Source organism: Mesoplodon mirus (genome assembly GCF_964341445.2).
Source record: "Mesoplodon mirus genome assembly, chromosome: 4".
NCBI classification, from domain to species: domain Eukaryota; kingdom Metazoa; phylum Chordata; class Mammalia; order Artiodactyla; family Ziphiidae; genus Mesoplodon; species Mesoplodon mirus.
Genome location: NC_138979.1, coordinates 36531220 through 36544656, shown reverse-complemented (window position 1 = coordinate 36544656; position 13437 = coordinate 36531220). Strand labels below are relative to the sequence as shown.

Genomic DNA, 13437 nt, shown 5'->3' with positions numbered 1-13437 from the left:
GTAACTTAAACGACAGAATCTAAGGGTTCCTGAGAGACCAGTACACCTGGGGACATCCCTTACCTTGGAGGTTGACAAATGGACCCCCCCCCCCCCCGTGCATCCCTGTGTATACCAATCAGAAAGCCCTGGGGAAGAAAGCTCCAGTGTGTGTTGTGCCTGACATGTCTTTGAATTAGAAAGGGGGAGATAGACAAAATTTTAGGCACCATTTCCAGGGTTTCTCTTGAACACATGCACCTGTGAAAAGAACCAAAAGCGAAAGCAGTGCACAATCTCCACAGAAGAGCAAAAGTCAGAGATGGATCCAACCCCTAATAGGTACAACCCAGTGTGCCAGATTATCTATTGTTCCTCTCTGCTCAGCCTCAAAAAAGTTACCGAGTGTGTCCCCATTAGCACTCACTCCTCAGAATAGACCACTCTGTGCAGAAGCAAACTTCACCATACAGTCAAGTTCTCTTGTGGACAGTTCCCCAGTCTGTGAACAAAGGTCACTTACTCACTGCCTGAGAACGAGGCCCCAGGCCCCCAGCAGGCCCACAGCCACACTCACCTGCAGCTTGCCTGTGTAGCCTGGCCTCTCTCTCTATGCTGAAGGGGTCTTTGGGAGCTTCAAGGAGGTCCCAGGATGGCCACACAGAAGCTCCTGGCCATCTCTTTGATGCGCTGGTTGGGGAGGGCGTGACTGCAGCCAGAGCAGCTTGCTCTTGGTCCAGCCGGGACCCAACCCCCATCTTTAAAGGGTCTCTGGGACCACCCCCCGTCAGAGACAGGAAGGGCAGGGGAGGAGAAATTCGGAGGCTTGACTAAGGAAGAAAAAAGGAAGATATAGGTTTTTAAAGGACAGTTGTTACAAAAGTAATAATCACACTACAGAAATTATGAAAAATACCAATATTTGATATATTTTCATTTAGACTTTCTTCCTATGCATTCTTAAGATTAGCTGTCCCTATATCATAATTTAAACAAATTCTTTTCCCCCCAGTTCAGTCTTTTTCTCCATGTTGCCAGTCTTCATAACCATTTTTAATTAATTTATGATATTCTATTTAGGGAACAAGCTACACTTCACTGACCTATTCCCCTACTGTTAAACATTTAGATACTTTGCAAGTTTTCAGGATTATAAATAAAAACTTTAAACTTTATTTTAAAAACATTTAAATAAAATGTAGCTTCTTCATATTTTGTGTGTTCTCTGGTCAGATTCCTAGACGTAGAATGCTAAAATGCTTTCTATGAGGGTTCTGTGTTCTATTAGAAATGTATGAGAACACAAGTTTCTAAAAAAACAAGCTTGCGTCAAGGCTCTAAATTCTACTAATTTAAGTGGGTAGAAATGATACCACATTATCAAAAAATAAACTAAAATAATTACTCAATAGAATATTTCCTGTAAGTTCAAATACTGCCTCTATTTCCTCTTCTGTGACTTGTCTGTTCATACCCCTTCATCAATTAACCTTTGGGGTGGGAATCAGAGAAAAGTTCTTTAAACGAAATCCCAAAATATTAAAGCTGGTTATGAGGCAAATTTCCAAGACTGAGGCCCATATAAAGTAATGAAAAGAATTATAAAAAAAAAAAGAATTATAAACATCCCATCTAATCCCATTTTATAGGGGAATAAAAACTGCAGCCCAGAGAATCAAAGGAGCCCTGCTTGTAGTTACCTTTCTGGAAACACACCCTGAACAGATAAAACCAGGGAGTAGTGGGGACACCAATGCCAGCTTTCATATCCTAGGACAGACTGGTGGGAGGCAAGGTGGGCCCTAAGAGGTCATGCTATGAATGGGACATGGCAACAACCAGCATTGCCAGTCTTGGATACGGAAGAGAAGGGGGAAGGAAAATAGCCATTATATTCATTGAACAGTCAGGTCAGTGGCTTTGGTAGTAGAGAAGCAGGCTCAGAGGCACCTTAAATTGCATTTTACTTTAGGATGATTTCTCCCTGCCATTCCTATATATTTACTTCTAATATCCCCTATTCCTCATCTATCGTAATCCACTTTCCAACTCCCTTTAGCACGAGTGCCACACATGTCACACGTGCCTGTAGATGCAGAGCAGGAGGTGCAAAGATTAACTCTGAGAAATTATTTCATAGATTCGTCATGGCCTCTGAAAAAGACTTGGAGTCAGATTTGGATTAAAACCCTAGCCCCACTGATTACTAACTTGTGATTCTTAAAATCATCAGTTAAAATATTTGAGGTATCATACATAAAGGTACATAAATGATATTGTTTAAAGGCTAAGAAAACACCCACGGAGGTCAAAACAGAACACTGCCAGGACTCCCATATTTACTTTTGAAACTAACTTTCCCAACAGCTCTTGGAGTAACCTGTAGAGTCCTCAGGTCAGGTCCTGAAATGTACTGCTCAATGCGTATAATGGGTATACGAGGCACCCTCTATTCTGTCAAGGATGGCAAGTTCTATACATGTCTCCACACCTCCCATCATGCCACCTCGCAGCCTGCATTCTAGTGGACATGCATCCCACCTCCAGCTCACGTGCTCTCCCCACCCCACTCTGCAGCAAGTTACATACAATCAAATCTGAGAGATGATCTGATCCAGAGCTGAAGCCACTGGTGTCTGAGTCAGAGGGGCTGCTAGAACGGGAGTCCAGGATGGGCCGGGTGTCCAGGCGGGATCCTCTAACGGAGGGTGCTGGAAACTTGTCCACCAAGTCAGATCCAAGGGGGTCCAGAGGCAGGAAGCTCAAGGGGGGTTTCCCCAGGACACTGCCCAATGGATTGTGGAGCATGCTCAATACTAGGAAGACAGAAAAAAAAGGGAGGAAATAAAAAGGAAGTCTCATGACCTCTTAGTTTTCTTTCCAGCCAAGAGCCCTTGACTTTCCCTCCCACAGCCACCCAGCAAGATGGACCAAGCCACGATCACCGAAAGCATGACAGAGCCGCAGTTAAGAGTGTAACGAGCAGACAGACACCCGGGGTCCATGAGTGGAAGGGACAGGATGGCATTCTGAAGACCCAAGTTCCTGCTGCAACAGAAGCAGCAAAACTCCTGCTCTCTGCCACCCAGGCTTACAGGTCAGGGCCAGCATCTGGGAACCTGTACCACTGGGGACCCTGGTCACAACTGCTATTAATGTCTGGACACACATGCCCGTGTTGCCATAGGAGATGCCTTCAGCACAATTAGGAAGCCCAAACCATACTCCTTCCTTACTGTGTTTATTAGAGGAACTCCCACCTTTCTAACACTACAGAGCTAAAATACAGAACTTCACGGCACACCCCAGCAGTCTGGTAGAGCATAAGCATACCATCTCATCTAAGAGATTCCTTTATGCAAAGTTCTAGCATATGCAGATTCTCTTCTATGCACCCTTGGACTTCACACGTTTAGGATGGAAGCAGAGTGATGCTGTGGTTAAGCCGGCTCTGGCTTACGACAATCTTGGGGTGAAACCCTGGGTCTGACGCACCTTTATATGGCTGCGTGCTCTGGGAAGCTCTCTGAGTCTCCATTTTCTCATGGCATCTTGGGTGGAATACCAACTATTTCATAACATTGTCAGGAGGGTTCAACAATTAAGACAACAGATGGAAAGTGCTCAGCACAGCAGTACCCAGTGCACAATATTTAAATATTAAACATCAAAAAAGAGTGAAGCAGAGGCCAGGAAAGATAAGGGAGGTAAAGTGGACAGCAGGGGAGAGCAGCATTTTCCCACACTTGACCTTGGGGAAATAAGGAATCCAAAGCAAAGCAAAACACCCTTTTATCCATGAGGAGGGGGTGGAAGAGGGTTTTGGCCATGGAGCTATGGTGGCACCAAAGCTAGGTAAGAAAGAAGCCATATTAATCTGATTTTGTTTTTTCATCTGGAGAAAGGGGAAAACATCCCCCTCAAAAAGGCTGTGAGGTGAAACCAAAATAATGCGTTTACATATGAAAGTGCTCAATAAACAGTGGCTGTGACTGGCTCTACCTCACAATTACTCACTAGTACCTGAGACACAGGTCACCAGAGCTGGTTTTCTTTCAGGGTCCAAGTCAGCCTGAAAGTCAGCCTGAATGTCTGGCTGGGGCTGTGGTGAGCCTCCTGAGGCAGGAATAAACCTCTCCAAGCATGAAATCAAAGTGAAAGCATTCTTTCAGGGTATTCATGACAGAGGGTATGTGCAAGATCAGACCAACCTGCTCTCCGTTGGCCAACCATTTCCCTCTCAGCTCAAAATAAGGAAGGTGTATGAACTCTCTTTTTTTTTTTAATGCAGGGAATAGTGTGCATGTGTTTACTTTATTGTGTTTATTTATCCTTGATTTTGTTTGTTTGTTTGGTTGGTTTTTTTGCGGTACGCGGGCCTCTCACTGCTGTGGCCCCTCCCGTTGCGGAGCACAGGCTCCGGACGTGCAGGCTCAGCGGCCACGGTCCACCGGCCCAGCCGCTCCGCGGCACGTGGGATCCTCCCAGACCGGGGCACGAACCCGCGTCCCCTGCATCGGCAGGCGGACTCCCAACCACTGCGCCACCAGGGAAGCCCTATCCTTGATTTTTAAAGAAACTGTCCCACTGTTCTCCAAAGTAGATGTACCATTTTACCCTCCCACCAGCATTGATGAATTTCAGTCCCTCCACATGCTGGCCAACACTCAGCAGGGTTCGTTTTTAAATCTAGCCAGTCTAACATGTATGTGTGCTGGGGAGGGGGGAGCTTTACCACCTTCAGCAAGGAGTTTATTACTTAGTTTATGACTTCCTTTCTTAAGGAAACATTCTTTTAAAAAAACTAGGACTTTCAAAGCAGCTTCCCAAGCACAGGCACTGAATATGCACAGGTATGCTGAAACTAAGTGTCCCTCAACGCTTGGATTCTGACACCCATCAGAAATACTTTTGTCAAATTTCTCAAATACTCCTGACAAACCCCTACCTCAATGAAACACCGAGCCCAAATCCCTGGAATTCACGCCCTGAGAGGGCAGGAGGTGTGAAGATTTATTCCAGGCTCCTCCTTGGTGCTGCAAAACGTGCCAAAAAAAAAAAGCACTGTGAAAACTAACATATCACATGTATTGGTCTTAAAAGTGGTACCACTGCCCTAAGAGGGCCTCATCTTTCTTCACATTTTACAGAAACGAGGTTAGGGTGGTGAATGATGAGGTAACAATCACATCACAGAGAGCTTCGAAAACCAAATTAGGGTGGTTAGATTTTATCCTGAAGGTAAGTGGGAGATACTGGGGAGCTGCCATGGGGACAGCCAAGGAGGCTGAGCAGGGACACTGTGGAGGACAGTGCTGGTACCCAATGCCCAGCTGGGACTGAGTATTAAATCAGACTGGGGCAACTCTCTCCAGCAGCGTTGAGAACCTGGGTGGACACTGCACCCATACAGCGCTGTGGGTTGTTCCCAAAGAGGGTGTGAAGGAGGAAATGAGACAACAGGGTTGATGGTACCAGCAACAGAGATGAAGAAGGGGTCATGCATTACAGGTGAAAGACAGGAGAGAGTCAAGATGCTGGAAGCAAATGGAGAAGCAGCAATGGCCATGTGCTGACAGCTACCAGAGGAGGGGAGGGGCAGACAGGAGAAACAGGAAGAGGGGAACAGTGAAGACCGAAGTCCTGAGGACGGTGAGATCCAGGGTGTGCGACCACAGGTGGCTGAGGTGGACTGCGTGGAGGCTAAGACTGGATAGGTCATTCACATGGACGTTAAAGGGACCCACAGTGACAAGTGGGCCTGGGGTTAAAACAAACAAAAAACACATATTGAGCTCTTCAGAAAAGGGTAAGGACTGGGGAATTGGTAAGAAGAACAAAAAGAATGACCCTGAGGTAGATAAGGCTGGGAGAACATGCAGCCTCCACTTGAAAAAGTGACATCCTGAAGGAAAAAACCTTCAGCGGAGGCAGAAGTTGGCAGGAGCGTTCGCCAGAGACAAACAAGATAAAGGGCAGTTTGTTAATCCTAGGAAGGGTGGCACAGCAGAGCTCCAAGAGTTGTCAGGGAAACACAGCATTAAGCAGGATGTAGAAAAACGCTCAAGGAGATGGCTGGCCCAAAGGACTTGTGTCAGGGGGCATCAAGGAGGATAAATATGGGCCACACTAACTACGTCTTTACCCAATATTTTAAAATAGTGTATTTGAAAGAGTCAAAAAGCAATATGGGTGCCAGTGTAGACCACCTTTCTCATTCACAACAACCTGTATTCATGACTGTGTTGATACATCTGTTCTAACACCCACAAATCCATCTACCTCAACTAACCTACAATTATTTTTTGACATGCCCACAAAGGTATCTTGAGGCTTTGTCAAATTCCTGTGTCAAAGCTAGTGATTATGTCTGTAACACTCCTCTAATCTGATAATAAGCCTGTCTAAAAAGAAAATGGCATGACAACCCACAATGGCCACTAATGAACTCCACATCCTTAAGTGCTCAGAGTTCATGGTCAATCATCTGTTCTACAGTCTGGAACAGGTGCAGTCAAGCTCCGACCATTCACTAATAGCAGCTTCCACATGCTGCACATCTAGTATATGCCAGATACTGTGTCAGAAGCACTTTAGGTAAATAATCTTCCCTGCATCCTAAGAAGTGGGTATTATTACCCCATCTTAACAAAAGGAAACCAAGGCTTAAAGGGCAAGTGTTTGTAGTGAGTTTGTCAGCTAATTAGTGACAGAGTGGGACCCAATTCTTTCTGATTCCTTGCTTTATTCTTTGTAACACACCATTCCCTAGTTACTTTTTTTTTTTTTTTTTTTAATACTCAGGACTTTACATCTTCTTGTCTTCATGTTCTTGACACCTCTCTTTTGTTCAAATTCCTGTAAGACCATCAACTACAGACAAGCCATCTCGGGTTCCAGAGGTCAATACCCTGGGATCTAAATCATCCAGGTCTTAAAACTTCTCTAGGACCTTGCTGCTGCAGGAACTCATTAAAAATGTATCTTGGGCCCCACTCCAGACCTACTGAATCAGAACCTGCATTTTAACAAGATCCCCGGGAGATTTGTGTGCACATTAAAGTCTGAGAGGCACTAATCTAGAAAAATCTGAGGCTTGCTACTTCAAGCTTCTAATCAGTCCCCTTACCACACCCCAGAACCTTTTGTATGTAATTATTTCCTTGACTTCCTTGTTATTCAAATACAGCTCTTACAGCACGATGGCAACTAATACACAGGAGGAAAAAAGAACCCAAGGTGGCTATGTAGGACATTTCCCAAAGAGTCTGATCTCTGAAACATGCCCCCCAACCCCCCCGACCCCCACCGGGGTGGGGAGGGGGTGCTGGAGGAGAGGAGAGAGGGAAAGAAACCTAACCAGGAACAAATAAAGAATATTTAAAAAATTGGCATGGACTGTGATAATAATTTCAGGAAAAATGATGGCCAGAAAGAAGCTGAACATTGTGAAAAACATTCAAGACAAGAACTCTGTAAGCTCATATCAAGCAAATACAAAGAGAGCGGGCCTACTGCTTGAGGCAGACAACTGCTAAGAGACAAAGGAGAGAAAAGTGCTATTAAGGACACTATTGGGTCACCAGAGAAAACTGGAATATGAACAACAGTTTAGTGAGAGTATTATATCAATTTTAAGTTGACTGAAATTCATAGCTTTTGCTGTACATGAATGTACGTTAGAACATCTCTATTCTTTATGGTACAGAAAGAAATTATATATAGAGATATACATATAGAGAGAGAATTGCAAATGATAAACCAAATGAGGTAAATGTCAACAACAGGAGAATCTGGATAAATGAAATACAAGTAACCTTTGTATAATTTTTATTTTGTATTTGTGACTTCTGTAAGTTTGAAATTTCCAAACAAAAAAAATTTTTTATGACCGAAGGAAAACCAGTCAATGCCCATTTGACTTTCTTCACCTTTTTCAAGGCAACTGATCTGACCAGAAAACAGAAATCAAGCACAACTAATAGGGACTAGAATCCCAGGGGAAAAAATGGTAACTGAGTACACCTTTGGAGTCTCTGCCTATAAGAGAAATCACCTTCTTTTAAACAAGCTTTTTAAAGCATCAGAAACACTTGCATAGATATTTACAGACACATATAGGTACGAAGTTCTGCCTTCTCAACCAAGCACACCAAGGACCATCCTTACCACCCCACTCCAGCAGTAATTAGCTCAACACCCAGCAGAAAGCAGGTGATCAACGCTTGCTGAATATGAATAGTACTGAAAGAAAGGGAGTATCATATCCCTAGGAGCCAGTATGCTCACTGAGGCTACTCCCCTTCTATCAAGGTTATTCAATTTAAGGACACAGTGCTGACTGAGATGCAATTCAGAATTAGAGGGAAAAAACCTTAGTTCATCCCAACCCAGCCCATCACCAAAACAGAGGTTGAAAGTACTGTTACTTGCCATATCAAATTTGTGACAATATTCCTTCCACTAGTTTCAAATACTTTCTTCAAAGAGAACTAAACATATATAGATACAGGCTGAAGAGAGTCACTCTCCCTGGGATCCTCACAACCACTGAAATATACTTCTACATTCAAATACAAGGAGCAGGGAAGAGTATCCACTGAACACTATTCCAGCCACACAGGAAAACGGGAAAGGGGCAGTGCTGTCAGACAAACATGAAACATCAGAGTGTACCAGAATTAACACACCTGGGTCACATCAGCACCTCCACATCAGTTTCCTGCAAATATTAAATTGGAAGAGGGCAAGAATACAGGAGTTTGACTAGAAGATACAGGGAAGACAAGAAATCCTGTATCAAGAGGCCAAGGATTTTCTAGGTGGTTTGAGATAGTTTCTTCAACCCACAGAAGGAGCCAAGTTCTGGAAACTGTCACTCATGGTCAGATGCCCTACAGTGACCTGACTGTCCCTCTATACAGCCCAACCTCACAAAGGACCTGGCTATATAGTTCTTTGAGTATCTACAGATCAAAGGGAGGAAAGCAGCAGAGACAGTGGGCTTCTTGGGAAGGTGGGACCTCGTTTCAAGAGACAGAGCCTGTCTTGCTCCCAGCTCAGCCCATGAGCCTATATTCCCCTATATACGTCTGCTGAGTAAGGAGCACTGATTCCCACCAGCTGAGAATCAGGAGGGAAGGAGCAATCACGTCTTCCTAACTTGAAATATGAAGTATACCTCCTGGGAAGACACTCTCTCCAAGCCATATTAACCGAGTGGAAGTGACAGGTTCCTTATGCTGTAGGCCAGTGACCGATCTCAAACTACACTCCCCATCATACGGCACAGAACGTCATCAAAGTCAGATGTCGAGTATTAACCTAGATGGACTAAACGGGGGGGAGAGTGTGGGAGAGACGTCCCATGGTCCCTTTCAATGGTGGCCAAGGCCCCGACCTCTCTGCTCCGCTCCTATCTTGACCTCTACAACTCAGGGATCAAAGGAAGTCTGAGGTTTACCAGGTGCCTCCAGCCCTGGTGGCCAAGTGTACGGCAAATCCTTATCTTCCAAAAGTGACTAAGAAAAACAGTATGCTCTCCCTGGAGCACAGGCACCCATCCCCACTCACATGCCGGCAGGAACCCGCATCAGCTACAGACGGTTCTAACGGAAGTCACGGGGGGAAGAGGACCTGGCAGAGGGTTCCAGCTCATTAATGCTACCTCAGAGGGTACAAGAGACCAAATCAGCAGTACTATTTTTAGACTGATTGTTAACTTTCTCCACTTTCACCCTTCTGTGCCAGCTCCTGTGGGTTTTACAGCTGAGTCACTGTTGGAATTTTCTGAAGCCTTCCCCAAGAGTACAAAGGCACCCGAGAGTGATGGCGGCAGCAGCAATGGCAGCAGGAGCCAGGCACCGGATGCCTGCACTGCAAGACACTGAGCTTGAGCTCAGCTCAGGGACAGCCCAGGCCTGAGACATCATAGTCTGTCTAACAGGAGTAATCACGGGAAAAACCCAGACCAGGAGCCATTATTTCCAGCCCAAGACACAAGGCTGCGCCTGGAACCCTTCTTCCCTATCCCAACCCTTGGTCCTGGGTTGCCTGCTCAAAATCTACCTAAAGGCATAAGAGGCGCACTCGTTGCAGGTATAACAGAACGCTCTCTGCCTATGACCCCAACCCTGCAACTCTACAACACACCCCAACTCAGGCAGTGATCCTGCGAGTCTGAACTCCCTCCACCAACTCCCACAGGTCCAAGGTGGTACCCGACATAGCCTTTCTCCCCGATCTTGATCACTGGACAAGTTTCATTAACCTGAAGAAATGACATGCTCAAGTCCCATGTAAGGTCAGCAATACTCGGTCCCTGGACCCAACCACCTCAACTTCTCACCTAGGAGGTACCATGTTGTCACACTGCTTCTCAGGCCCTCCCCTCCTCTCTGCACTAAAAGCTATTCTCCTCAGTAGACTACCTGACTCCATGACAGAATTCATGCTCCAGTGTATGAAAAAAACTTTCTGTAAATGCATCATCATGCCCTAAAAGCTATGAGGGCTCAGAGATACTGATCACTGAACAATCTGTCCGTCCAGATGATCAACACAAGTAGGAAGCAGAAGAGAAAGAGACTTTTCTGAACTCTGTAGTTCAAACTTACCCGGAATTAACTCAGCACTCATCATTCACTCAGTAAATACTTACTAAAAAGACAGGAGCCAGGCTCTGTGCTACATACTGGGAATATAAGCAGTGAAGACTTGGACAGCTGAGGTAGATTTGCAGGAGAACTTGCTTGGGCCCAGAAGTCCATGTTCCACAGAGGAGGAACCCAACCCTACTTTGAACGCTTGCCTCAGAAAGGTTATTTGCAAGTAGAGCAGCAGCAGAAGCAAAATGCTGAAGACTCCCCTCTCATCCCAGGCTGATTCAGCCTGCAGACCAATGGGGAGCCTATAAGTGACAAAGCACAGGGAACATACATACTCTTCACTGGTTAGCGGTTAGGGCAGAAATCAAAGAGGGTGAACAGGTTAATCTCCAAGGGACTTCTAAGGAGAGTGGGAGGAAACAGGACATGTCCTCTGGCATCCTTAGACTGAGCGTCTGGTCTGCCCACTGGGCTTCTGCACAAGGCCTTCATTAGGAGTCCTTGTTTCCAGGTCCCCTAAAGTAGGTTCTCAGTCACCCCACTTCCTGCTGAGTAATGCTGCATGCAAAAGAGTCACTGGGGGAAGGCAGGAACACAAATGCATCGGGAGGCACAGCTGATGAGCTGAGACTCAGGGTGAAGAGGGAGTCAGAACTGTCTCGTACCCTAGCCTCGAGGGACCCTCGGCAAAGGAAAACATCATGGCTGAACAGCCCTGGAGTTGTATATACAGAGATACCTTACCGGAAGTGTTCTTGCTCAGCACGTTAGGGTTCTGCCCACAGGAACACAGGTGTGATAGGAAGCGTAAGAGGCTTGGAATCAAAGAAACCCAGGCTCGAAATCTGGTCGTTGTTTCACTTTTGGCACCTCACGAGCTCTGTGAGCATCATTTCCTCATCTTTCAGATAGGAACAATAATAGTACCCATTTCACAGGACTGTGAAAGCATTAAATCATGTGATATACTTCACATAGGAAGTAGTCGATAAGTGGTGATTAGTCACTCTCTCCCCCATCCCAGGACATTGAGGATAGCTTTCAAAGCCCTCCTGTTCCATTACAGGACTTAGGACACTGGAGGCAGGACAAAGGTAGCCCCAGACACATGTCACTGGGGTCACTTCTAACATTCATCTTGCCCTGATGGGAAGGAAGGCTTCCTTCCCAGCGTGAGATGAGGCCTTAGGGGTAGGCAGAGTCTAGAAGGGAGGGACCTCACAGAGTACCACACCCAAACCAATGCTGGCCTTATAGGCACAACTCTCAAAAACAGATTACACCCCAGGGTCTTCCTGCAGGCCTCCCAGGCCAATGAAATCCATGTAGCAGATGGACCTTAGCCCCTGGAGACAGGTCTCCATGTACCAGTCTCATGCTGAGAATCCAATGAAATGTTGCCCCAATGCCAAAAAAATCCTTAGGGGAGAAAATGGAAGCCCCCAAGCACAGCAACTATCATGCTGCATTTGGTATTCGTTCTCATCTATTTCCGCTTGATAGTTAAGGGGATTTTTAAGCGCAACAATTTTATTCGTTGATGTATATTCAGTGCCTAACACAGTACCTGGCACACAGCCAGTGCTCAGTATTTGTTGAATGAATTTAGCCAAGGTTTTTCAGGCAAGAGCCCTGCTATCTCCAACCTTGCCCCCTACACATTGCTGAAAACTTAAAGAGTTGTGGAAAATGGTCAGATGTAAACCCATAGCCACATGGGGCAATATATCCCCCAGCAGGGCCAAGAAGAAGCTTGCACCATGTGCTCCATGCAGAGACAGCAAGCTACCAGGCTGTCTGCAATGATGACTCCCAGACTGTCCAGAGCTGTTGAAATACCTCCTCCCTCCCTGAATAAACTGAGCTAGTTGGTCTTCAGATGGGGAGGCAGTGTAGGCACTGGAATGTGGGCTGCATGTTCCTGCATTGCTGGCAAGGGTGCAGCTGGCTGGTGGGAGGGCTGCGTCCTACTCCAGGAGGCGGCACCCACATGTGGGCTTTCCAAGAAGGCTCAGAGAAAGGAGAGAGATGGCCATCACCACAGCTCCCAAGCCCAAGGATAACGTGGGGATCAGGCATGGCTGTGCCCTCAACTCTCGGAAAGGAAGACATACACACACTAACCCTGCCCATGGCTAAGTCACACCTCTGGGGCAACTCTCTGAGTTCCCATGAATGCCAGGGCCACAGATTACAGGCCCTCCCTGATCCAAAAAATCACGAAGTATTTATCGCCTAAGTGCTTGAGACAGAACATGGAGAAGTAAATCCATCCACACTTCAGAGACAAATAACTACAAACAGGCCTTTCAGGTAGTGGGGAAACTGAGGACATCATGGCTGGGCCCAAGCTTTTTTTTTTTTTTTTTTTTAACAGCCTAATTTCAGAATGACTTTCAGGCCCTCTCCAAGCCCCAAGTTGGCCCCTCCTGCATTTCTATTTGTTATAATACATTTCAGAAGGACCCCTGTAGCTAAGAGAAACCAGAGCCAAAGAAGGGCCACACCCAACGTGATACCAGTGAGAGACAGTGTCTTGGTCAAACACTGATCACCACAGACAGGTGCCTGCCTCCTGGGTGGGCTCCCCTGTCTTTTGCTCAGATACAGCAGTGAGGGTGGGGACAAGGTCAGCTTCACAGGGCCCCCGGCTGGCTTCAGAATACCACATAAAAGAAACTACCACTACCTCCAAGCCAAGATCTCCAGGCACAGGACACCAAACAGTGACACCACACTTCCCAGCCCAGGAAAGAACCTGAGTCAGCTAAAGCCTGGTACTTCAAGAAATTCTACCTCAACTCAGAGGTAGTTACTTAAGGTGAAGCTCTTCCCCACCTACAGCCAAATA

At 46.1% G+C, this 13437-nt stretch overlaps 1 protein-coding gene across 7 annotated transcripts in view; it reads right to left on the bottom strand.

The window, feature by feature from the left end:
* The window catches only part of CPEB1 (cytoplasmic polyadenylation element binding protein 1), an 82469-nt gene that overhangs the window by 11714 nt on the left and 57318 nt on the right, over positions 1 to 13437 (bottom strand). For all 7 annotated transcript variants that reach the window (XM_082620069.1, XM_082620071.1, XM_082620072.1 and 4 more), the window contains exons 3-4: positions 2569 to 2795; positions 557 to 809 (exon numbers count right to left, since the gene is read on the bottom strand). In XM_082620069.1, the coding sequence (XP_082476195.1) occupies positions 557 to 809; positions 2569 to 2795 (480 nt within the window). The remainder of the gene's footprint in view (positions 1 to 556; positions 810 to 2568; positions 2796 to 13437) is intronic.